The following is a 26,574-nucleotide window of genomic DNA, read 5'->3' on the forward strand; positions in this document are numbered from 1 at the left end:
AATTCTTCAAATCAAAATGAAAACACAGAAGTATATGAAAGCATAAAGCTCATTAATAAAAATAAATAGGCCAAACATAGAATATGATAACACTGTAATAGTGGTATGTAAATTACTTTTAACTAATTTAAAAATTTGTTAATGGATATATAGTATGAAGAGAATTCTGACAAGAACATAAATTGTGAGAGAAAGAGTAAAAGTAAAATTTTTATGTGCAACTGAGGTTAAGCTGTTATTAATTTAGAATAGATGGTTATAACTACAAGACATTTTATGCAATAGTCAAGCTAACTACAAACAAAACACCTATAATAGATACACAGAAGATAAAAAAAAATCCAAGCAAATGACATAAAAAAATCTTTAAATAATAAAGACAGCAAGACAAGAAAAAAAGGACAAAAAAAAAAAAAACCCCACAAAACAGACAGAAAACAATTTAACAACATGCCATAAGTCATCACCTATCAATAGTTAAACGTAAACAGATTAAACCCCCAATCGAAAAGGCATAGAATAGCTAAATGAATTAAACACACACACACACACACACACACACACACACACAGGACCTAGAGATAGGCTGTCTATAGGCAACTAAGTTTAGATTTAAGGCCACATATAGACTGAAAGAGAATGGATGGAAAAAGATATTTTATGTAAATAGCAACCAAAAGAAAGCAGAGTGGCTATACTTGTACCAACAAAATGGAAATAAAGTGAAAAACTCTCCAGAAACTAAGTCACTACATAATGATAAGAGGATCAATTTGACAGGAAGGTATCACAATTATATACACACCTAACATCAGAATGTATGCGCGCACACGCACATATGGGCTTATCTCATTTTATTGTGCTTTGCTTTATTGCACTTTACTGATATTGCACCTTGCATAAATTGAAGGCTGGTGGCAACCCCGCACTGAGAAGTCTATTGGTGCCATTTTTTCAATAGTATTCACTCACTTTGTGTATCACATTTTGGTAATTCTCAAAATATTTCAAATGTTTTCATTAGGACTTCCAAGGAAGATGGCAGAGTAGGGGGACCCTAAGCTCACCTCACCCCATGGACACAACTAGATAACATTCACATTAATGTAAGTAACCCAGAAACAACTGAGGACTGGCAGAACAAACTCCACAACTAAGGGTAGAAAAGACGCCACATGGAAGAGGGTAGGAAGGCCAAAGATGCAGTCAGGAGCTAAATGGCCCATGGGACGGGAAGGATGCCAAGAGTGTAGAACAAGATGGGAAGGATGCCAAGACCGTGGATGTCAAGAGAGAGAAACAGATGCATACTGCAGATTCCACATGGGAACGATGAATCCCTGTAACATTTGGCTTTAAAAACTGAGGATCTGGGACACCTGGGTGGCTCAGTTGGTTGAGCATCCAGCTTCGGCTCAGGTCATGATCTCACAGTTCATGGGTCTGAGCCCACATCAGGCTCATTGCTGTCAGTGTGGATCGTGCTTTGGAACCTCTGTTCCCCTCCTCCTACCCCTCCCCTACTCATTCTCTCTCTCTCCCTCTCTCCCTCTCCCCCTCCCCCACCCACTTCTCTCTCTCTCTCAAAAATTAATGTTAAAAAAAACCAGAGGAACCAAATCTCCTGAGTTCTTACAATCAATGGGATTTAACACCTAGAACTTTAAAAATCAGTAGCCTAATCTCCGGGAGAGCAGGGGGTTGAGAGGAAACTGAGTCCCCATCCTTAAAAACAGTCCAACAAAAACAGCACAAGAAACAGTCCTGCAGTGATATCACACAGGAGCAGCAGTTTAAAAACAGCCTGGGGTATATAGGAGGGAATTTGTTTACTAATCTTGCAGCCTGTGCTAGAGGGACAGGGATCATTGGGAGACTTTTCCAGGAATAAAGGAGTTGGCAGGTGCCATTTCTCTCCTACCCCCCCAAAGCAACATGTGGGAACCAGCACAGTGCCAACATTCACTACCAAACTTGCTAATAGTGAACCCCCAGCCCCGTTTCCCTGTGGACTCACCCCCTCCAGCCAGCTCCAGCTCTCTTTCCACAGAAGACCCTTCCAAACCTTGTTAACACAGTGCATCCCACCCCCAACCTCCATCTCCTGCACTTCTGTGGCCAATATACTCTTGGCCAGAGCCCATCCAAAGCACTGCCACAACCCTGGCAGTGTGCAAGCAGCCACACAAGGGTCAGCAACACTCCACAGTGACTCCTGCCCCTGGGAGAGGGAAAGATAACCACATAAAATAGACTATGGCCCAGTGGGGGCAGACAGCTGGTCTGACTGCAGGCTCCACCCACCACAGAAAGCTTCTCAGGGGACAAAACAGGGAAAGTAACCTGCAGTTCAATGCTGCTGCATCTCTGGCAAATAGCTGGTCTGACTCACGTCAAGCCCAAGGCAGCCCGAGTGACCACTAATACCACCAGGACCACACCCTGTACACAACAGGCAGAGAGACATTGCAGACAACTGGACTGAAGGAAAGGTGGCTCAGCCACAACAGACAGCACAAGCAACACACATAGGAGACACCTTTGAAGCACCAGGTTCTACTGATCAAGGGACACTTCACTGCAGGACACTATAGAACCTCTTTTTCATAAGGCAATTACTTTCAAGAGCAGGAAATGCAGCTTACTTTCCTAATACAGAAGCAGACACAGAGAGTCAGGCAAAATAAGCAGAGGAATATGTCCCAAATGAGAGAACAGGACAAAAATCACAATGACATAAGCAAAATGGAGACAAATAATATGCCCGATAGAGAAATTAAAGTAATGGTCATAAAGATACTCACAGGACCTCAGGAAATCCTTAACAAAGAGACAGTAAACATAAAAAAGAACCAATCAGAGATGAAGAACTCAAAAAATGAAATTCAAAATACACTGGATGGAGGGGAGTCTGGGTGGCTCAGTCAGTAAGGGTCCAACTTTGGCTCAGGTCATGATCTCGCAGTTCGTGGGTTTGAGCCTCCCATCGGGCTTTGTGCTGACAGCTCAGAGCCTGGAGCCTGCTTTGGAGTCTGTGTCTCCCTCTCTTTCTCTGTGCCCCACCTCCCACTCATGCTCTGTCTCTCTCTCTCTCTCTCTCTCTCTCAAAAATAAATAAACATTAAAAAATTTTTTTTGTTCATACACTAGATGGCATGAATGGTAGCCTAGAGAAAGGAGAAGAATAGATCAATGACCTGGAAGACACAGTAATGGAAAGCAATCAAACTGAACAGTAAGAGAAAAAAAGTAATACAAAATGAAAATAGATTTAGGAAACTCAGCAACATCATCAAGCATAATAACAGAGAGAAAAGGTGGCAGAAATTTTGAAGAAATAGCTGAAAACTCCCCAAACCTGGGAAGAAAACAAAAATCCTGACCCAGGAGACACAGAAAGTCTTGAATAAAAGCAACCCAAATAGGTCCACACTAAGACACACAGTAATTAATGTGGCAAAAGTAATAATAAAGAGAGAATTTCAATAGCAAGAGAAAAGAAACAGTCATATACAAGGTAAACCCCTTACGACTATCAGCTGAGTTTTCAGCAAGAAACTTTGTAGGCAACAAGGGAGTAGCATGATATATTTAATGTGCTGAAAGGAAAAAACTTGCAGCCAAGAATACTCTACCTAGCAAGGCTATCATTCAGAATAGAAGAGGAAACAAAGTTTCCAAGACAAACAAAAGCTAAAGGAATTCATGACCAATAATCAGCCTTGAAAGAAATGGGGCATTGGGTGGCTCAGTCAGTTAAAGTGTTTGACTCTTGATTTCAGCTCAGGTCATGATCTCATGGTTGTGGGATTGAGCCCCACGAGCCTGCTAGGAATGCTCTTTCTGCCCCTCCCCCACCTGCTTTCACTTTCTCTCAAAATAAACAAACAAACAAATAACAACAAAATGTTAAAGGAGACTCTTTATGTGGGGGGGGAAAAAAAAGACCCTAAGTAGGAGTAAGAAAAGTAGGAAGCACAATGGGCATTAAGGAGGACACTTGTTGGGATGAGCACTGGGTATTATATGTAAGTGATGAATCACTAAATTCTACTCCTGAAATCATTATTACACTATATGTTAACTAACTTGTATTTAAATAAAAAAAAAAAGAAAGAAAAGTAGGAAGCACAAGAGCAGTAAAAATAAATGTACCTATAAAAATCAGTCAAGGGACTCACAAAATAAAAGGATGTAAAATGTGACACACACCTAAAATGGGGTGGAGGGAAGTAAAGAATGGGTTCAAACTTAAGTGACCATCAACTTAATATAAAATGATATATGCAAAGGATCTTACATACAAATTGAATGGTAACCACAAACCAGAAATCAGTAATAGATACACAAAAAATAAAAAGCAAGGAATCCCAGTACATCACTAAAGAAGCAAGCAAGCAGCAATAATTACACTGAACGTACATGGACTAAATGCTCCTATCAAAGACATGGGTTGACAGAATGCATAAAAAAGCAGGACCCATCAATATACTGCCTACAAGACACTTATTTCAGACCTAAAGACACATGCAGATTGAAAATGAAGGGATGGAGAAGTATCTATCATGCAAATGGATGTGAAAAGAAAGATAGGGTAGCAATATTTATATTGGACAAAATAGACTTTATTTATTTAATAAATAGTCAATATATGCTATTTTATTTTTTTAGCTTTTTTTAAATTATAGTTAGTTAACATACAATCTAATATTAGTTTCAGATATATAATATACACCTGGATTCAACACTTCCATATACCACCTAGCGTTCATCACAAGAAGTACACTCCTTAATCCCCATCACCTATTTAATCCATCCCCCACATCCACTTCTGTTCTGGTAACCAGTGACAAAATACACTTTGAAACAGAGACTGCAACAAGGACACTATTTAATTGTGAAGGGAACAATCCAATAAGAAGATATAACAATTTTAAATACTTATGCACCCAATATTGAAGCACCCAAACACATAAAGCAGTTAATAATAACATAGAAAGAACTTCTACAACTCAACACACACACACACAGAAATAATAATCCAGTTAAAAATGGGCAGATGACATGAATGGACATTTCTTTACAGAGGACACACAAATGGCCAACAGCAAATGGAAAGATGCTCAACATCACTCATCATCAGGGAAATGTAAATCAAAACCACAATGAGACATCACCTCACACCTATCAGAATGGCTAAAATCAGAGATTGTTGTTGGTTCCGGAAGATGGCGGCGTAGGAGGACGCGGGGCTCACAGCGCGTCCTGCCGATCACTTAGATTCCACCTACACCTGCCTAAAGAACCCAGAAAACCACCAGAGGATTAGCAGAAGGGAGTTTCCGGAGTCAAGCGCAGACTAGAGGCCCACGGAAGAGGGTAGGAAGGGCGGCGAGGCGGTGCGCGCTCCACGGACTGGCGGGAGGGAGCCGGGGCGGAGGGGCGGCACGCCGGCCAAGCAGAGCCCCCGAGTCTGGCTGGCAAAAGCGGAGGGGCCGGACAGACTGTGTTCCGACAGCAAGCGCGACTTAGCGTCTGGGAGGTCATAAGTTAACAGCTCTGCGCGGAAAGCGGGAAGGCTGGAGGACAAAGGGAGGGAGAGCTGCTGAGCCCCCGGACGGCAGAGCTCAGCTTGGCGGGGAACAAAGGCGCCAGCGCCATCTCCCCCGCCCATCCCCCAGCCAAAATCCCAAAGGGAACCAGTTCCTGCCAGGGAACTTGCTCGCTCCGCGCAAACACCCAACTCTGTGCTTCTGCGGAGCCAAACCTCCGGCAGCGGGTCTGACTCCCTCCCGCTGCCACAGGGCTCCTCCTGAAGTCGATCACCTAAGGAGAAGCGAGCTAAGCCTGCCCCTCCACCCCCCGTGCACCTTGCCTACCCACCCCAGCTAATACGCCAGATCCCCAGCACCACAAGCCTGGCAGTGTGCAAGTAGCCCAGACGGGACACGCCACCCCACAGTGAATCCCGCCCCTAGGAGAGGGGAAGAGAAGGCACACACCAGTCTGACTGTGGCCCCAGCAGTGGGCTGGGGGCAGACATCGGGTCGGACTGCGGCCCCGCCCACTAACTCCAGTTATACACCACAGCACAGGGGAAGTGCACTGCAGGTCCTCACCACACAAGGGACTCTCCAAAATGACCAAACGGAAGAATTCCCCTCAGAAGAATCTCCAGGAAATAACAACAGCTAATGAACTGATCAAAAAGGATTTAAATAATATAACAGAAAGTGAATTTAGAATAATAGTCATAAAATTAATCGCTGGGCTTGAAAACAGTATACAGGACAGCAGAGAATCTCTTGCCACAAAGATCGAGGGACTAAGGAACAGTCACGAGGAGTTGAAAAACGCTTTAAACGAAATGCAAAACAGAATGGCTAAAATCAAAAACACAAGAAACAATGGATATGGAGCAAAGGAACCTTTGTGCACTGTTGGTAGCAATGTAAACTAGTATAGCTGTTGAAAACAGTATGGAGGTTACTCAAAAAAAAAAAAAAAAAAGAATTACCATATGATCAAGTAATTCCACCCAGTAGTGGAAGAAGTGCCCTATGTTTAGGGCAGCATTATTTACAATAGCCCAGATATAGAGGCACCCCAAGTGTCCACAAATTGATGAATGGATAAAGAAGGTATGGTATATACATACAATGGAATATCACTCAGCCTTAAAAAAGAATGAAATCCTGCCATTTGCAACAACACACATGGAACTAACTAGATGGTATAATGCTAATAAATGAAATAAGTCAATCAGAAAAAGACAAATACCATGTGATTTCACTAATATATGAAATTTAAGGAAAAAAAACCACAAATGAACAAGAAAAAAAGAAAAAACAAAAAACAGATTCTCAATTATAGAGAACAAACTGATGGTTAGGAGAGGGGAGGTGGGCAGACGGACGTATGGGTGAAATAGGTAAAGGGGATTAAGAGTACACTTATCTTGACAAGCACTGAGTAATGTACAGAATTGCTGAATCATTACATTGTACTCCTGAAACTAATAGAACACTGTATATTAACTATACTGGAATTAAAATTAAAAAAAATCTTTCATTATTATTTTTGTTAATGGCAATCTGTTATCAGTGATAATGACTTCCTGAAAGCTCAGATGATGATTAGCAGTTTTTCAGCAACAGTTTTTTTTTTAAGTAAGACATGTACATTGTTTTTTAGACATAATGCTATTACATACTTAATAGACTATAGTATTGCGTAAACATAACTTTTATAATGCATTGTGAACCCAAAAAGTTCATTTGACTTGCTGTATTGTAGTATTCATTTCACTGTGATGGTCTGGAATTGAACCTGCAAAATCTCTGAGGTATGTCCAAATAGATCTAAAGAGAGAAGCTGAGAGCAATTTTCATTGCTTCATTACTGAAGTAGGTAACTTCAGTACTTCACTTACAATAATGGGTAATGAATCTAGACATAAAAATAAATAAAGAAACAGCTGACTTGAACAACATGATAGATCAACTGGATCTAGCAGACATATACAAAACTTTCCATCCATCAAAAGAAAACACATTTTCTCCAGTATACACATTACTGTCCTGGATAAATCTTATGTTAGGTCACAAAACAAATCTTAAATTTAAGAAGACTGAAATCATTCTGAGTATCTTTTCTGAACTATAAATCAACACAGCAAGAAAACATGAAAAATCACAAAAATGTGGAAACTAAACAACAAAGTTGAATAAACACTGGGTCAGAAAGGAAAAGTAACGTACAAAGTATCTTGAATCAAGTAAAAGCAAAAACCCAATGTACTGAAAGTTACGAGATACAGCACAAGCAGTATTAGAGGAAGTTTATAGCAATAATGCCTACATTAAAAAATTTAAAAAATCAAATAAACAAGTTTACATCTTAAGGAACTAGAAAAAGAAGAACCGAACCAAGAAGGTAGGAAATAATACAGGTTAGAGAAGAAATAAATGTAACAGAGAAGAGAATACAAAAATGAGCAAAATTAACAGTTGGTGTTTTGAAAAAATAAACAAAATGAACAAGTCCCTTTTAGACTAAAAAAAGACAAAAGACTCAAAATAAAAAATGAAAAGAGATATTACAACAGATTCTTCACAAATAAAAAGGATTATAAAGGATTAATATGAACAACTATACAAATTCACCTAGAAGAAATGGATAAATTCCTAAAAATATACAAGATGGATAAAGAAGAAACAGAGGGGCACCTAGGTGGCTCAGTTGGTTAAGCATCTGATTCTTCATTTTACAGTTGTGAGATCAAGCCCTGTGTCAGGCTCTGCACTGGGCGTGGAGCCAGCTTAAGATCCTCTCTCTCTCTCTCTCTCTCTCTCTCTCTCTCTCTCTCTCTGCCCCTTCCCCCTCTTGTGCGTGCATGAGCACATGCGCACTCTCTCTCAAAGAAAAAAAAAAAGGAAGAAGAAGAAAGAGAAAGCTTAAACAGACTAATGACAAATAAGGAGATTGAATCAGTAATCAAAAATCTCCTGACAAAGAAAAGTCTGGGGTGACATGGCTCAACAACCGAATTCTACCAGACATTTAAAGAATACCAATCTTTCTTGAACTCTTTCAAAAAATGTAAAAAAGAACATTTCCAAACTCATTTTGTGAGACCACCATCACCCCGATTGTAAATCCAAAGAAAGACATCACAAGAAAAGAAAACTATAGGCTAATATCCTTGATGAACACAGATTCAAAAATTCTTAAAGACCAGCAAACTGAATTTAATAGCACATTTAAAAGGATCTTATATCATTAACAAGTAGGATTTATCCCTGGGACACAAGGTTGTTTACATGCAAATCAATCTATGTAATACACCATACAAAGAAATGAAAGGAAAAAAAAACCATATTAGCATATCAAAAGACAGAGAAAAAGCATTTGACAAAGCTCAATATTCATTCATGATTAAAATTCTCAACAAAATAGGTATAGAAGTAAATTTCCTCAATACAATAAAGGCATATATGAAAAGCCCACAGCTAACATCACAATCAATGAGGGAATACTGAAAGCTTTCCCTGTAAGATCCAGTAGAAGGCAAGGGTGCCCACCATTACCACTTCTATTCAACATACTATTGGAAATGTTATCCAAGGCAATTAGACAAGAAAAAGAAATAAAAGGTATCTAAAACTGAAGGGAAAAAGTAAAATTATGTTTGCAGATGACATGATTCTATAGGTAGAAAACCCTAAAGACTCAACTAAAAAAAAAAAAAAAAAACTGTTAGGGCGCCAGGGTGGCTCAGTTGGTTAAGTGGCCAACTCTTGATTTCAGTTCAGGTAATGATCTCACCGTTTGTGAATTTGAGCCCCAAGTCGGGCTCTGTGCTGACAGCATGGAGCCTGCTTGGTATTCTCTCTCTCCCTCTCTCTCTCTGCCCCTACCCTGCTTGTGCTCAAACTCTCTCAAAAATAAATAAACATTAAAAAATAAAAATTAAAATAAAAATTAAAAACCTATTAAAACTAAAAAATTTAGTACCATTGGAGGGTTCAAAATCAACATAGTTTCTATATATGAACAATGAATTATCTGAAAAGAAAATTTAAAAATACTTAGGAATAAACTTAACCAAAGAGCTGAAAGACTTGTATACTAAATATTATAAAACATTGATGGAAAAAAAAGAAGATACAGATGTATGGAAAAACATTCCATATTCATGGATTGAAGAATTAGTACTGTTAAAATGTCCCTAGTATCCAAAGTGATCTACAGATTCAATGTAATTCCTATCAAAATCCCAATGGTATTCTTTGCAGAAGTACAAAAAAATCCTAAAATTCATACATAACCACAAAGACCCTGGACAGCCATAGCAACCTTGAGAAAGAACAATGTTGGAAGCTTATGATAGGAAAAGCTAGGATTCAGTAGGCAGAGAGAGAAAGGTTGGGACCGGAGGTCCCTGGGTGGGGAAAAACACATATTTTAGAACAATGCTGGGAGTGTCTGACCACAGCAAATCCCCTTGGCATAAGGCTCCTCCTAAGAATGTAAGAGACACCACTTACTCCCCTCAGGTTTCCCTCAGGAATTTGATAAAAGACCTAACTAAAAATAAGTAGACCATAAAACACATGACCCACAAGGAATGATATGGCCACACACCCCTCATACAATGGAACTGAGTCAATCAGGAATGGACAACTCAGCATCTAAAGCTATCAAGCTAATAATGGTAGAACCTGAGAATGATTAAGGGGGAAGGAAGTGGGTGGGGGTGCACCACTAGAACCTTATAAAACAAAGTCCATTGCCTAAAGTCTGTGGGCATTCAAAAGTGAATGTAAACAGCTTTCATACTATTCTTCCTTTCTGCTCTTATACTCTAATAAACTTTTGCTTGCTGCTCATTTTGTGTATACATCTTCATTCCTGAAGTGGCGAGATAACAAACCCCGTGTAATGAAGTAAAAAATCCTGCAAAAGCATCACACTTCCAAACTTCAAAATATGCTACACAAAACTAGAATAATGAAAACAGTATGGTACTGGCATAAAAACAGGCATTTAGACCAATGCAGTAGTACAGAGGACACAGGAATATATCCATACATCTATAGTTAATTGGTCTTAAACATGGTATCAAGAACACACAATGGAAATAGAACAGTTTCTTCAATAAATGGTACTGGGAAAACTGGATATCCAGAAGCAGAAGAATGAAAATGGACTCTTAAACTACATAAAAAAGTAAACTCAAAATGGATTAAAGACTTAAACGTAAGACCTGAAAATCCTAAAACTCCCTAGAAGAAAACATTGAGAGAAAGCTCCTTGACATCAGTGTTGGCAATTGTTTATTGGATATGATACCAGAAGCACAGGCAACAAAAATTACAAGTGAGACTACTTCAAACTAAAAAAGCCTCTGGACAGCAAAGGAAACAAGGTGAAAAGGCAATTTATACTACAGAAAAGAGGCTACAATGATATAATATATATTATTTATACCTCATTATATCATTGTATCATTTATACTTCAGCAAAAGTGATTAACATTTTAAAAATAAAAACCAGAATACCTAGTTGAAAGAGAGTCACATGGTAAGGTCTGCTTACCCACTGAGACCAGGTGGCTGTAGTTCTCCAGCATCACATCTCTGTACAGGGTCCTCTGAGCAGAGTCCATTTGCTGCCACTCCTCCTGGGTGAACTCCACAGTTATGTCCTTGAATGACACTGATGCCTGTTAACAGCACAATTCTAATAAATCTGTCCAGAATCAGGGACATGGAAAAAACTTTTGGAAACTAAGCCTTACTATGTTTACTATTTTAGAGTTTAAAACAAAATGCTATAAAGGATATAACTATCATGGCCCTAACTCTGTCTTATACTTTGGGGACATGCACATGATTAGTAAAAAAAAAAAAAATATATTCTCGTGCTTGGATTTATTTATATTTACTTTTTTTTTAAAGTTTATTTTGAGAGAGAGAGAGAGAGAAAGAACATGTGCACGAACATGGGGAGGGGCAGAAAGAGAGAGGGGGAAAGAAGGAATCTCAAGCAGGCTCCGTGCTGTCAGCATAGAGCATTACATAGGGTTCGAACTCACAAACCAAGAGATCATGACCTAAGCCGAAATCAAGAATCGGACACTTAACTGATTGAGCCACCAACGCTCCCCTACTTATATTTACTTTTAATTTACATACATATATTGTCACTTAATATAATAAGAAAGCTTAATGTCTTTTTTTTTTCAGGTAAAGTTATTACAAATAGGATTCCTGTATACATTTCCCCTACACAAACAGATTACACTGAGCACTCTGTAGATTATACACATCCCAACCTGGAGATCTGTCCGGGGGTAATAGAGAACCAATAAAGAGATACATGTAAGACTGGGGGAGTATTTACCCACCACCAGACTCATATTTCAGGAGCAATGCTTTAGAACAGGATTCCTTCAACCCAGCACTACCAACAATGTGGACTAGATAATGCTATTTTTGTGGAAGACTGTCCTGTATGTTTTAGGATGTTTATCAATATCCCTATCTTCTACTGATTAGATGCCAGCCACATGCCCAGTTGTGACCATCAAAAATATCTCCAAACATTGCCAAATGTCTTCTGGGGAGCAAAATTGACTCCAGTTAGGAATCACTGATCTATATTAACAGTGGACAATGTCTTTTTTTTTTTTTTATTTTTAAAAAAAAAATTTTTTTTTCAACGTTTTTTATTTATTTTTGGGACAGAGAGAGACAGAGCATGAACGGGGGAGGGGCAGAGAGAGAGGGAAACACAGAATTGGAAACAGGCTCCAGGCTCCGAGCCATCAGCCCAGAGCCTGACGCGGGGCTCGAACTCACGGACCGTGAGATCGTGACCTGGCTGAAGTCGGACGCTTAACCGACTGCGCCACCCAGGCGCCCCAACAGTGGACAATGTCTTAAACAGCAAAACAAAAGACCCAATTTAAGACATAAATTATACTCAGGCATGATGAAAAATGGGAAACTAATCCCTACAAGAAACAAAACCTGGTCATTATTTTCCTGTGCAACTATAAACAGAGATGCTACACAAGCAACTGGGTATATTGATGTCATATGCAGAGACTGGAAGAACAATTAAGGATCAGAGGTTGGCTCATGGTGAGGCAGATGTTCTTCATTTGTACTCAAAAAACCTGTGGAACATACAGATGGAATTATTTATTTCATTGCTGGTTGCATGATTTTGGAACAGAGAGAGGTCTAAAATGAAAATGAAGATTTTAAATATGATAACTGAAGTCATCAGAGAAAAAGGAATGGCTCAAAAAGAACAGAGAAACAGGAAAGAAAAGGACCAAGTAAGGAATTCAAGGAAATACCAAAATTTAAGAGGCAGGTAGAAAAAGAAAGGCCATGAAGGCTGAGAAAGAATTCTGAAATGGCAGAAGGAGAAATTGGAAAGACTAGAGTACTAGAAATTAAGAGAAAAGAGAATTATAAGCATGATTCCTCTAGTTCAAGGAATAGACTGAGTACATCCCTGCCTTCAAACCACAGTCAGGTAAAATACAAAACCTACTATCAAAGCATGACAAAAGAGAAACACAGAGAAATACCCCAGCAGAAGGCCTGAAAATCTTAACAAATTCTGGAAGACAGTGGGTAAGATGGTATTAGATAAGCAAAACAGGACAATGCTGGTCACAATCTAATACAAACATAGAAGTGGGCAAAAGTAGCAGGGAAATGATAAGAGTGTGAAAAGACATCCAAGATGACCTAGAACCAAGTGTGTAATAGGAAGAATAATTAACAGAGTAAATTTCTTATTTGAATACAGGTGACGTCATTCAAATGAGTGAAAAAAGACCATACAAAAAAATGTCACAGGGTAACTAGATGGCCATCTGGGAAAAGACTAATCTATACCTTGTACCACACAGCAGGATAAAAATTAAAATGGGGGGTGCATGGGTGGCTCAGTCAGTTAAACATCCAACTTCGGCTCAGGTCACAATCTCATGGTTCGTGAGTTCGAGGCCCACATCGGGCCCTCTGCTGTCAGCACAGAGCCTGCTTCAGATCCTGTCCCCTCTCTCTGCCCCTCCCCAGCTCATGCGCATGCCCTCTCTCTCTCAAAAATAAATAAAACATTAAAAAAAATTAAAATGTATTCAAGATCTAAATGTAAAAAATTAATTCCAGAGTACTACACAGAACAATTATTTTACAATGTTAGAGTGGGAAATACCCAACTATGACTGAAAATCTAGGAATCATAAATGAAAAAAAATGCTAAATTTGACATAAAAATCAAAGGCCTTTATGACAAAAAAAAAAATGAGCAAGGCAAAACTGCAAAAAACTTCAGGAAAATTGTGCAATTTATATTACAGAAAAGACGCTATAATGACATACTGGATACAGTAATTAAAATCAGCACATCAATAGGAAAACAGGCAAGGGATAAACAGTTCAACAAGAAAGAAATATAAATGAATTACAAACAAAAAAAAATGTTCCACACCTCACTCATGAGAAGAGAAAGGCTTATAAAACGAAACAGATCTTTAAAATCACATTGGTAAAAATTTGGTAAATTTAACAGCATGCTCTATTTGCAAGGCTGTAGAAAAGAAACACATACTCTCAGGCTGTTAGCTCTACCCTAAATTACATCCAGAGTTGGACCACTTCAAAGTAACTAACACCCTTATGATCATCATTTCTTGGTAGGATTATAGAAGTAGGCTCCTATATTGTTCCCACTTCTAGTCTAGAGTCTATCTTCAGATAGTAGACAGTATTATTCTTGTGAACTGTAGTCAAAATTATCCTTTTGACATAGAAAGATAAAACCCCAAACCCTCAAAATCCTCCATATCACCTAACTAAACAGAAAGAGATACTGTGTTCATGAATTGGAAGACTCATTACGATCAAGATGTTAATTCTTCCCAAGTTGATCTGCATTACAGACACTGTGGATTCAGTGCAATCAAAATCAAAAGCTCAGCAGGCTTTTTTTTGAGATAGACAAGCTGATTTTCAAAACTGTCTACAAAGAAGTAAGGACCTAGAATATCCCAAACAATTTAGAAAAACAACAAAGTTGGAAGACTCACATTATCTGATTTCAAGAGTTACTGTTAAGAGACAGTCATCAAGGTAGTATGGTATTAGCAAAAGGATTAACACAGATCATCAGAAGTGAATAGAGTCCAGACTCTATTCTGGACTCAGACATGCATTACTAATTGGTTTCCCACAGATGCCAAGGTAACTCAATGGAGAAAGGATATTTTTATCAAGACAGGGTGCTGAGAGGTGGGTATGCAAAGGTAGAGAGCACAATACAGCAAGTATATGTTCTTCTATTCCCAATATTTAGAGTCTGCTGCCAGCATAAAATATTAAGACCCTTAGACCCTGAAATTCTAGATTTGGACTGGGCCAACTAGAATCTATTTTGTGTTTTTCTGATTAGCGGCTTTTATGCTAAAATAAAATTTAAAAGCTGATCAAAGAAGGAATTACTAATACAACAAAGATTTTGAAATCCTAAGAGAATACTATTAATTAGTACATGAAAATACATGTAAAAATGCAAATAAAAATGGACAATTTTCTATGAAAATGTAATGACAAAAATTATATTAAGAAAAAAATACAGGGTGCCTAGCTGGCTCAGTCGGTTGAGCGTTCGACTCTTGATTTCAGCTCGGGTCATGATGCCAGGGTCATGGAATTGTGCCCCTTCCCAGGCTCTGCACTGAGCACGGAGTCTGTTTGAGACTCTCTCTCTCTCTCTCTCTCTCTCTCCCTCTGCCCCACTCCTTGCTCATGCACACTCTCTCTAAAATTAAAAAAAAGGGGGGGGGGAGGGGGCTGCAAGTCTTTAAAAGAAAAAAATACAAATACAAATCCAGTATAGTCTTATGACTAACAAGTCAACAACCAAACATCCACGCAAAAAACCTGTGTAAGGTCCAACTTTATAAGTGAATTTTACAAAATCCTCATGTAATACAATTTTCTCATCTAAATTCCTAGAAAAGAAAAGCAGAAAAGTTCTCCACTTACTTTCATGAGACTATGACCATGATACCATAATTGGACAGAAAAACAAGAAGGTAGAGTCTAAACCAACTTGTGGATACAGAGATAAAAACCCTGAATATAGCATTAGCAAAAAGCCTGAGGAAAATACGTAAGAAGCAACTTACCACACTTATTAGCAATGAGGATCTATACAGGAATTCAAGTTAAAATTAGAAAATACACTATTTACAGTATTTCTAGATTAAAGGAAATAAGCTATAGTTTTATTCTAATACATACACAAAAGGTAATCAATAATTCAATGTATATTTATGACTAACATGAAGTCTTAGCAAACTGGTACACGGAGGGAACTTAACCCTACCCTAACAAAGGTTTCCTTCCAAAAGCTGAGGGCAGACTTCACAGTTGATAGTAAAACAGTGTATATTTTTACTCAAGATTGATGCAACCTATTTCTTTTTTTTAACTTTTTAATGTTTATTAATTTATTTTTTAGAGAGAGAGAGACAGAGACAGAGCACGAGCTGGGGAAGGGCAGAGGGACAGAGGAAGACAGAGAATCCAGAGCAGGCTCCAGGCACAGAGTCCGATGTGGGGCTTGAACTCATGAACCACGAAATCATGACCTGAGCAGAAGACGGACCCTTAACCGACTGAGCCACCCAGGTGCCCTGATGTGACCTATTTCTAGTTCTCCTTTTCCATTTAATGCACTGATCCTTCTAAACCTCATAAATCCAATATAATAAGTGGGGAATAAATGAAGAGCTCACCTGAGGTGTGTTCATTTTCTGTGGCTCTTGGGAGAGTGCAGAGAACTGTGGTCCAGCTGAGGGGACAGAAAGAAGACAGGGGTCCTGAGATCTGACCTTACAGCTCCTACATTCACTTCTCCAAATCTCAGCACCTCAGTCAAGGATCATTCTCCCTGCAGGCGTGGGGCCCTCTGGACATTGAAGAGGCATAAGAAGGATCATGTACAGGCAGCACATGTGTGACTCTAAAATGATCATGGGCTTAAATCTGCAGTTTTATACTGAGCAAACATAAACTCTGATTTAACAATAATGCATGTGTCCTTCTGACTGACACAAAGAAAAGCAACAGAAGATTAGATGAATTAAAATACACCAAAGAATGAGACACTACTTCCAGTAAAATTAACTTGCATGCATCATTTACATTATTTTTCTCAGTAACATTATTTACCGCCTGGTATAGACAATCCATGACAAGCCTACTAAAAGACACTGGCTGCTTCAAGACAGGAAATTTTAATTGTTTGTTTCAGCTGTTATGTATTTTTCAAAAGGCCCCTTTGATGTTTTTGGTGACTTATGTATGAGAGAGTAAACTGTACTCTCCTCTCTCACAAACTGGGTTTTCCCAGATAAGTCACTCAACCTTTTAGGTTCAATGTCTTTAAAGCTTTCGAAAGAGAAGCAGGTAACTTTAGAAAACACTTTCCTTATCACTGCTCTGGGATCTTGTGAGGTGAGGATAATGTCATTAGTGTCACATGTGGTGATGGACAGGTGTGACAGCAGTACAATATCTGCAGAGTGGGGGCCATTTAAGGGAAGCAGAATTTTCTCCCTCTTCCTGGTTAAGGGTACCCCCAGACCTCGCCTTCACAAGCTCTCCAAGAAGTGGCCTCTCCTGAGTAGCCTGCCCCCACCAGGCCACCCCAGCTCACATCACTCTTCTCAAGGCTGGCCCAAACCCCCTACTGTCACACAGTGTGGTGGCTTCTGAAGATGGTGTTATCACTAAGTCTAGCTTATTCTGGACAAGGGGATCAGGAACTGCTTCTGACCCTGAAAATCTAGGATCTGCTCCTTTCTGGGCCCTTCTGTCTTTTTGAAGCTCCAGAGAGAGGTCTTAAGGTCGGAGGCGTCCTCTCTTCCAGGTAAGACTCCTGTTCACAGAGGTCCTCTGCTTCCTACCTCACAAGGGTTTGTTTCAAGGCAATTGGGACATGGACCTAAAAAATAATTCATTTGAGGGGCAAAACTATGACTCTTGGAATTCGTTATAATATCAGACTTAAAGACAGCCTGGCAATGCAGAAGGGGTCAGGAACCTCTGTCTGACCCAAGGGACTGAAAAGACACTAAAAATCTCAGAATACTTTGACACATCATCAGATTCCACCTACATTCACTTTCCCTTATATCCTTGGGGACTTGGGGGCAAGCCACTTTGTGTTGTGCTGTGTTGCAATGCTGGTTTTAGGCAGATGTGATATTTAGACAATGCCTGAGGTTGGAAGTAAAGCACACCTGCCCCTGAATCCAAACTTCCTCACAGCTAGTTTGTGACCTGACAAACTTGACCACATCGTTCAACCAAGCTGAGCCTAGGTTTTGTTTTGTTTTGTTTTAAACGGTTGAAATGAAATGAAAAGAACAGTGTCTTCTAACTATAAGAGCAGTTGTTATTTACTCAGTGAGTAGGGCTTGGCACTTGTCTAAGTTATGACTTCGATCTAAGTTTCAAATCAATCCCATGGAGCAGTCATATTAATAATACCATTTTGAGATGAGAAACCTGACTCTCTGCCGGATTCCTTCCATCGTCTCTGCTGAAATGTACCCGGGCCTTTTCTGGCTCCGAAGCTCAGGCTCTCACCGCAGACTCACGGTCACCAACAGCTTTATAAATGCACTTTCCCTCCCGCCAACACTAAGTCGGGCAGTAGGCCGGCCCGACCACACGGTCCCGGCACACCTAGGCTCTCACCGAGCACCTGCTCAGAACCGGGCTCAGCCCCATCGGCGCGCCCCAAGTCCGAGGGCCGGGGTTCTTCAGTCTACGCCCCCACCGGCCTGCCGGCGGCCGAGGGCTGGCCGGGGCGCCTACCAGGGGTATCCCAAAGATTTCCCGCTTCCATCCCCACACGCAAGCGCATTTCTCCCATAGAGACCTCCCCTGGACTCTCACCCCAGGTGCGCATCCTTTACTTTCGGAGCAAACCTGTGGGCTCCCAAACCGCTGGCCGGCAGATCCGAGACGAATGAGGAGGCGGGGCTACGACTATGCTAGCGCAGAAGGAGGCCCGAATTGTCTTCCCAGAGTGCCACGCGGTGAAGCCTAAGGATTCAAGACTACATTTCCCATAGATCTCCACGGCCACTTTTGGAGTCTCTCTTTTGGCATTTCCGCATTTTAGAAAGCTGGAGGTTGGTGTTCTTAATAGTCTCCTGCCCAGGTTTTCTCTGGGCCCAAATAGGTTAAGGGTGAAACTTGAATAGAGGATGCTCCTCTATTGGCTATCGACTGATGTATTTTCCTCCCTCAGGATATTTGGAGACAAGGGGGAAATGTGAATATGGATTGAATATTGAAAATACTAAAATGATGGTTACTTAGGTGAAGTGTGAAAAAAATTGAAGTTATGTAATTGTGTAAAAAAGATTGGCGTGACAACTGATTTAGGATTGAAATGATATAGCTGTAAAATTATAATTTTATAATTTTTCAACCTGGGACTTCCATCCTGTCCCTTTATTGCCACTGGTCCTGATGCCCTTGGAGCTCAATTTAGAGGTTCTGCTGGGGGTCAAGAGGGGTGCTGCAATTGTAAATGTATATAGGAAAGCTGTTGGTTTTTATACACTAACATTGTTGGTGAATTCTCTTATTTCAGCAAATTTTTATGTTATCTTCGATTTCCATGTGCATAGACCAGTTTGCTTGTTCTTGTTGACGTTTATAATTCTTTGTCATTCTGTAAGGAATTACAAATAGAAGCACAAAAATTCTGGTCAAACTATATTAAATCAATCAGTCATAATTGACTTTAACATAAAGATCGCTAATGGAGAGAAAGTGGTCACTACATATGCTCATGTAAGAAACATTTATTGATAACCTGCTGTGCAAGAGACATCATTCTAGATGCTGGGATAACAACATCAAATAAAAGAGATTAAATTCCCTATCCTCATGGACTTTATGATCAGAATTGTTTTGAACATGAGGAGACTAATAGGTCTCCTCAAGAAAGAGGTGTCAATTGTCAAGAAACAATAGGACCTTGAGGAGAGTCTAATAAACAGGCCTTGAAAAACATGGGTAGGGTTGGTAAAGTGTCCTGTAACTAGTGATGATATGGAGGCATTATCACCACCAGGCCCATAGTGACTATAGGTAATTACCAGAATTTGGCAGAAAAGGCCACTCTTATGAGAGCTGTGGCCTTAGGAAGAGAAACATCATAATGGCTGTTACATGGCTCAGCACAGAGAGCCAAAGGAATAAATATCCAAACCTCACTGTACTCTTCCCTCTAATGCCCTATCCTCAGTTAAGTATTTATAAACCTCATTCAATACCTGTTCTAGAATTCCATCCACATATATCTTCTCCAGACCTTTTTGTCACCAAATTTCAAGTCTTGTGTAGCACCCTACCACTGAACAACTAATTGAACTATTGGACATGAATTCATATAAATATAAACTTAAGACATATTTCTTCTTCACAAAGTGAGTAACTAAATATACCTACTTAAACTCTGCCCACTGGGAAGATTTCAACACACATTTCAGAGCCACTGCTAAGTGAGACTGTAATTGCAGAAGCCATACTTCCAATGATGACACTCTACATTGTAGACTCAATTTGAAGTAAATTTGACTGGTATATAGTCACAGGTCTCCCTTGGGGACTCTTGGGGAATGATTAATTGTATGTACTTATGACTAAGTTATGAGGAATTTTGTCAAAGGAACCCAGTCTGCCCTTCAGTCAAAGCTTCCTGTCTGTAAAGTAGGAGATACCAAGGACTGGGAAAGAGTATCTGAATCCCTGTTATAATCACTTGTGTTAATTTTCTTCCCATGAGACCCAGAATTTCTTTTTTTTCTTTAAGTTTATTTATTTATTTATTTATTTATTTATTTATTTATTTAGAGAAAGAGGCAGAGAGAGGGAGAGAGAGAATCCCAAGCAGGCTCTGCACTCTCAGTATAGCAGAGGCTGACACAGGGCCTGATCTCATGAACCGTGAGATCAAAACCTGAGCCCAAATCAAGAGTTGGATGCTTAACCAACTTTGCCACCCAGCTCCCTGCCCCAAGACCCAGAATTTCATATATAGATATATATCTTAAGAAATATCTTGGGGCGCCTGGGTGGCGCAGTCAGTTAAGCGTCCGACTTCAGCCAGGTCACGATCTCGCGGTCCGTGCGTTCGAGCCCCGCGTCAGGCTCTGGGCTGATGGCTCGGAGCCTGGAGCCTGTTTCCGATTCTGTGTCTCCCTCTCTCTCTGCCCCTCCCCCGTTCATGCTCTGTCTCTCTCTGTCCCCAAAATAAATAAAAAACGTTGAAAAAAAAAAAAAAAAGAAATATCTTAATAAGGTAGCCACCTACTTAACTTCAATGGATCAAAGAGCCACCACTGCAGATCCCTTCAGGTCACCAAAAAAGATGAATTCACATGAGAACTACTCAGAGGGCTTTTAAAAAATATTTGTCAGGATCCCATTAGAGAAACACAGGCATATCTCAAAGATATAGTGGGTTTGGTTCCAGGCTACCACAATAAAGTGAAAATTGCAATAAAGTGAGTCAAATGAATTTTTTTTTGTTTCCCAATGTATAACACTTATGCTATATTTATACTATATTGTTGTTTGATAAATGAGCAATAGCATTATGTCTTAAAAAACAATGTACATATCTTAATTAAAAATATTTTATAGCTATAAAATGCTAACTATCGTCTGAACTTTCAGCAACACATAATCATTGATCACAGATCACCATAACAAATAGAATAATAAAGTTTGAAATATTGTGAGAATTACCAAAATGTGACACAGAGGCATGAAGTGAGCAAATGATGTTGGAAAATGGTGCTAATAGACTTGCTCAATGCAGGATTGACACAAACCTTCAATTTGTAAAAAACACAATATCTGCAAAGTGCAATAACGTGCAATAAAATGAGTTATGTCTGTATATATTTCTTTGGTATGAAATGCACCATGGGTTGCTCCTGAGTCCACAGTGAATATACATCTATTGATAAATTTGGCCTTGTCCAAAAACAATTCATCCTTCTTGGCCTAATACCCTAAGGATCCACCTTCATATATGCTACCTAGTTTCTGCTTATACTATTGAGCAAGATCTTGAGTTCGTGTGTGTGTGTGTGTGTGTGTGTGTGTGTGTGTGTGTGTGTGTTTTAATTTCTGGATTAGCCCTTGCAATTTTCCTTCTGAGCATAGCTGGGTTTTTATTCTCACTATAGGCCTGGAGCCAGCAAGGGAGGTTGTACAGGCAAAGCCTGAGGACAGCGTGCATTCCTTTTTAGGGGTAAGTTGTATTAGGGCCACCCCTTAGGATTTAGAGAGAAAGAGAGCCACTGTCAGAAGTCAGTTAACCTTCATTTTTTTTCTCAGCTCCTCACAAACAGCGATTTTTAGTAAATCTTAAAAGCCTTAAAATTGCAGAGTGTGCCAAGTACAATGAAACCTGAACTACCCTGCAAGCCTCAAAGGCCTAATTTGCTTTTTTTTTTTTTTGAGAGAGAGAGAGAGAGGGAGAAAGAGAGAGACAAAGAGAGAGAGAGAGAGAGAGAGAGAGCGCAGAAGCAAGGGAGGGACAGAGAGAGAGAGACAGGGAGGGAGACATAGAATCCAGAATCCGAAGCAAGACCCAGGCTCTGAGCTATCAGCACAGAGCCAGATGTGGGGCTCAAACCCACAGACCGTGAGATCATGATCTGAGCCAAAGTCGGATGCACAACTGACTGAGCCCCCCAGGTGCCCCTAACTTGCTTTTGATCCTAGTTGTACACCAAAGGCAAAGTGTACAGAGCAGAGAATAGCTGTTTCGACCAACTACTAATAGACGTTTGACCATATCCTTCTTTTCTGATAATAACTTTGGGCTTCCTGGATACCAGATAATCCACCTAAGTGAAGGAATAATTCACTTGATCTTTCCTTACCTTGATCTTTTTTTTTTTTTTTTTACTGATTTAAATGTTTTCTTAAATTTTTTATTTTATTTTTTAAATTTACATCCAAGTTAGTTAGCATATAGTGCAACAATAATTTCAAGAGTAATTTCCTTAATGCCCCTTACTCATTTATCCATTTAGCACCTCCCACCACCCCTCCAGTAACCCTATGTTTGTTCTCCATATTTAAGAGACTCTTATGTTTTGTTCCCCTCCCTGTTTTTATATTATCTTTGCTTCCCTTCCCTTGTGTTCATCTGCTCTGTGTCTTAAAGTCCTCATATGAGTGAAGTCATATGATAGTTGTCTTTCTCTGACTAATTATGCTTAGCATAATAGTTCTATCCATGTAGTTGCAAATGGCAACATTTCATTCTTTTTGATTGCCGAGTAATACTCCATTGTATATATATACCACCTCTTCTTTATCCATTCATCCACCAATGGACATTTGGACTCTTTCCATTCTTTGGCTACTGTTGACAGTGCTGCTATAAACATGGGGGTGCATGTACCCCTTTGAAACAGCATCCCTGTATCCCTTGGATAAATACCTAAGAGTACAATTGCTGGGTCATAGGGTAGTTCTATTTTTAATTTTTTGAGAAACCTCCATACTGTTCCTCAGGGTGGCTGCACCAGTTTGCATTCCCACCAGCAGTGCAAAAGAGATCCTCTTTCTCTGCATCCTCGCCAGCATCTGATGTTGCCTGAGTTTTTAATGTTAGCCATTCTGACAGGTGTGAGGTGGTATCTCATTGTGGTTTTGATTTGTATTTCCCTGATGATGAGTGATGTTGAGCATTTTTTCATGTGTCAGTTGGCCATCTGGATGTCTTCCTTGGAGGAGTGTCTATTCATGTTTTTTGCCCGTTTCTTCACTGAATTATTTGTTTTTTGGGTGTTGAGTTTGCTAAGTTCTTTATAGATTTTGGATACTAACCCTTTGTCTGATAGTCATTTGCAAATATCTTCTCCCATTCCTTCAGTTGCCTTTTAGTTTTGCTGATTGTTTCCTTCGCTGTGCAGAAGCTTTTTATTTTGATGAGGTCCCAATAGTTCACTTTTGCTTTTGTTTCCCTTGCCTCTGGAGAAGTTCCTGCGGCCATGGTCAAAGAGGTTTTTGCTGCTTTCTCCTTGAGGATTTTAATGGTTTCCTGTCACATTTAGGTCTTTCATCTGTTTTGAGTTTATTTTTGTGTATGATGTAAGAAAGAGGTCCAGGTTCATTCTTCTGCATGTCACTGTCCTGTTTTCCCACCACCACTTGCTGAAGAGACTGTCTTTATTCCATTGGATATTCTTTTCTGCTTTGTCAAAGATCGTCACCTTGATCTTGACCTTACTCTAAGTCCACTCTACCAGGGATTGGGGGAGAAGGTGTAATTACCTGACATCCATCCCCGTATGGGTAGTGATAATTTTATAAATGACATTACAGAACTGTAATGTCTCTCTTGAAGATATTCTTGTATTCAAATCTTATCTGAATGAGTACATGACATAAATTCCATCTATTGAGAGCCCAAATATATTGGATCACTTTTTAAACTGTTGAGTCAACTCCATCTTGGAAATCTCTTTCCGGATTTCTGTCACTATAGATTTGTTTTGTCTTCTCTAGAGTTTCATGCAAAAGGAATCACATAGTGTATACTATTTTGTGGTAACTTTAAAAAACATTTTTTTAAAATGTTTATTTATTTTTGAGAGAGAGAGAGACAGACAGACAGAATGTGAGCGGGTGAGGGGCAGAGAGAGGGAGACACAGAATCTGAAGCAGGCTCCAGTCTCTGAGCTGACAGCACAGAGCTGGATGTGGGGCTCCATCCAACCCACGAACCTTGTGAGATCATGACCTTAGCAAAGTTGGGCGCTTAACAGACAGAGCCACCCATGCGTCCCCTTGTGGTGGCTTTTTAAAAGTTCAGGGTAATAATTTAGAAATTCATCTTATAGTTGAATTCCAGCAATGCAGAAACAGCTCACACAGGGAGAAACAGCTGCTTATGGGATCAAGACGTACTCATTGTGCCAAATGGTTTGAATTCAAAGACATGTACTCATTCCAATTTCCTAGTTCTTAGACTTTCCCAATAAATGTCTAAAATTTCATCTAATATGCTTCCTCAAATTGTGGGTACAATAGTAACTGTGATTCTTTGAAGAAATAGTGACCTCAAACTACCTAAATTTGTTTAAAAAAATATTAAATTATGCATCCAAGAAGTTTAACGAACCATAATTAGGACATATTCAAAGAGATTTATACCTAGACACATCATAGCCAAAGTGTTGAAAGCCACACACACAAAGAAAAAAATCTTAAAAGAAGCAAGAGAAAAACAACTTGATATGTGCAAGGGTGCATCAATATAGAAAATGTCTAAGTTCCCATCAGAGAAAAATGACCCTAGAAGGCAGTGGAATGATATATTCAAAATACTGAAAAAAAAAACTGCTAATAAGGAATTTTTTATCCAGTGAAACTATCTACCAGTTATAAAGGTAAAATAAGGACATTCCAAAATTTAAAAAGATTGAGAGAACTCCTTGATATCAGAACTGATTTATGAAAAATACTAAAGAAAATTCTTTGGAACGTAGAAGAGAATGATACCAGATGGTAGCTCAAATTGGAAGAAATGAAAAGTGTAGAAGAAATCAATATCCATGTTAAAAATAAAATAATCTAAATATATTTTCACATTTCTTCTGTTAAATTCTTTAAAATATATAACTGTGTAAATAAATAATTATAACATTGTAATGTTGGTTTTGTAAAATATACAGATGTAATATATATGAAAATAATAGCACAAGAGGGGAAAAGAATAGAGTTATGTTGGAGAAAATATTTTATATTTCATGGGAATCAAGTTAACATCAATTTGAAATAAACTGTAATGAGTTAAGATGCATTTTGGAATTTCTAGAGCACGCACTACTAAAAATATAGTAAAAAAATTATTAGAGGAATTAAGATGATATACTAAAAGATTTATTTAATACAAAAGAAGTTAGTAAAGGAGGAAAATAGGAACAAGACAGTTAAAGACATAACAAAATGGCAACTGTAACTCTGACCCTATTAACAACTGCACTAAATATGAATTGTCCAAACAACCCAACTAAAAAGCAGAGATTGGCAAAATAGGTAATAATGTAAGATCCAACTATAACAATTTACAAAGGACACACATTAGATTCAAAGACACACAGGTTGAAAGCAAAAAAATGGAAAAGATATACCATGCAAATAACAACCAACAGACAGATGGAGGGGTTGTACTAATACTGGACAATGTAGGATTTAAAAAATTTTTATTTAAATTCCAATTAGAGGGGCGCCTGGGTGGCTCAGTCGGTTAAGCGTCCGACTTCAGCTCAGGTCACGATCTCACGGTCCGTGAGTTCGAGCCCCGCATCGGGCTCTGGGCTGACGGCTCAGAGCCTGGAGCCTGCTTCCGATTCTGTGTCCTCCCTCTCTCTGCCCCTCCCCCATTCATGCTGTCTCTCTCTGTCTCAAAAATAAATAAAAGTTAAAAAAAATTTTTTTTTAAAATAAATAAATTCCAATTAGTTAATATACAGTGTAATATTAGTCTCAGGTGTGTAATACAGTGATTCAACACTTCTATACAATATATGGTGCTCGCGACAAGTGCACTCCTTAATTCTCATCACCTATTTAACCCATCCCCTCAACCTCCTCTCTGGTAACCACCAGTTTGTTATGTATAGTTCAGTCTGTTTTATTGTTTGCCTCTCTCTCTCTCTTTTTTTCCCCTTTTGCTCATTTATTTCTTAAATTCCACATATGAGTGAAATCATGTGGTATTTGTCTTTCTCTGACTTTTTTCACTTAGCATAATACACTCTATCTCCATCCACATTGTTACAAATGTCAAGATTCCACTTGTTTTTATGGGTGAGTAATTCCATTGTGTATATATACCACATCTTTATTCACTCATCAGTTGATGGACATTTGGGCTCTTTCCATAATTTGGCTATTGTTGATAATGCTGCTATAAACATCA

At 39.2% G+C, this 26,574-nt stretch overlaps 1 protein-coding gene across 1 annotated transcript in view; it reads right to left on the reverse strand.

The window, feature by feature from the left end:
• Positions 1 to 18,586, reverse strand: part of LOC102949619 (zinc finger protein 782) — a 134,967-nt gene extending 116,381 nt beyond the window's left edge. Inside the window, 3 exon segments of the mRNA XM_042963877.1 lie at positions 11,101 to 11,227; positions 16,331 to 16,386; positions 18,501 to 18,586. Of these exon segments, the coding sequence (XP_042819811.1) occupies positions 11,101 to 11,227; positions 16,331 to 16,386; positions 18,501 to 18,513 (196 nt within the window). The 5' untranslated portion in view covers positions 18,514 to 18,586.
• Positions 18,587 to 26,574: the final 7,988 nt, after the last annotated feature.

This window comes from Panthera tigris, chromosome D4 (genome assembly GCF_018350195.1).
Source record: "Panthera tigris isolate Pti1 chromosome D4, P.tigris_Pti1_mat1.1, whole genome shotgun sequence".
Lineage (NCBI taxonomy): Eukaryota > Metazoa > Chordata > Mammalia > Carnivora > Felidae > Panthera > Panthera tigris.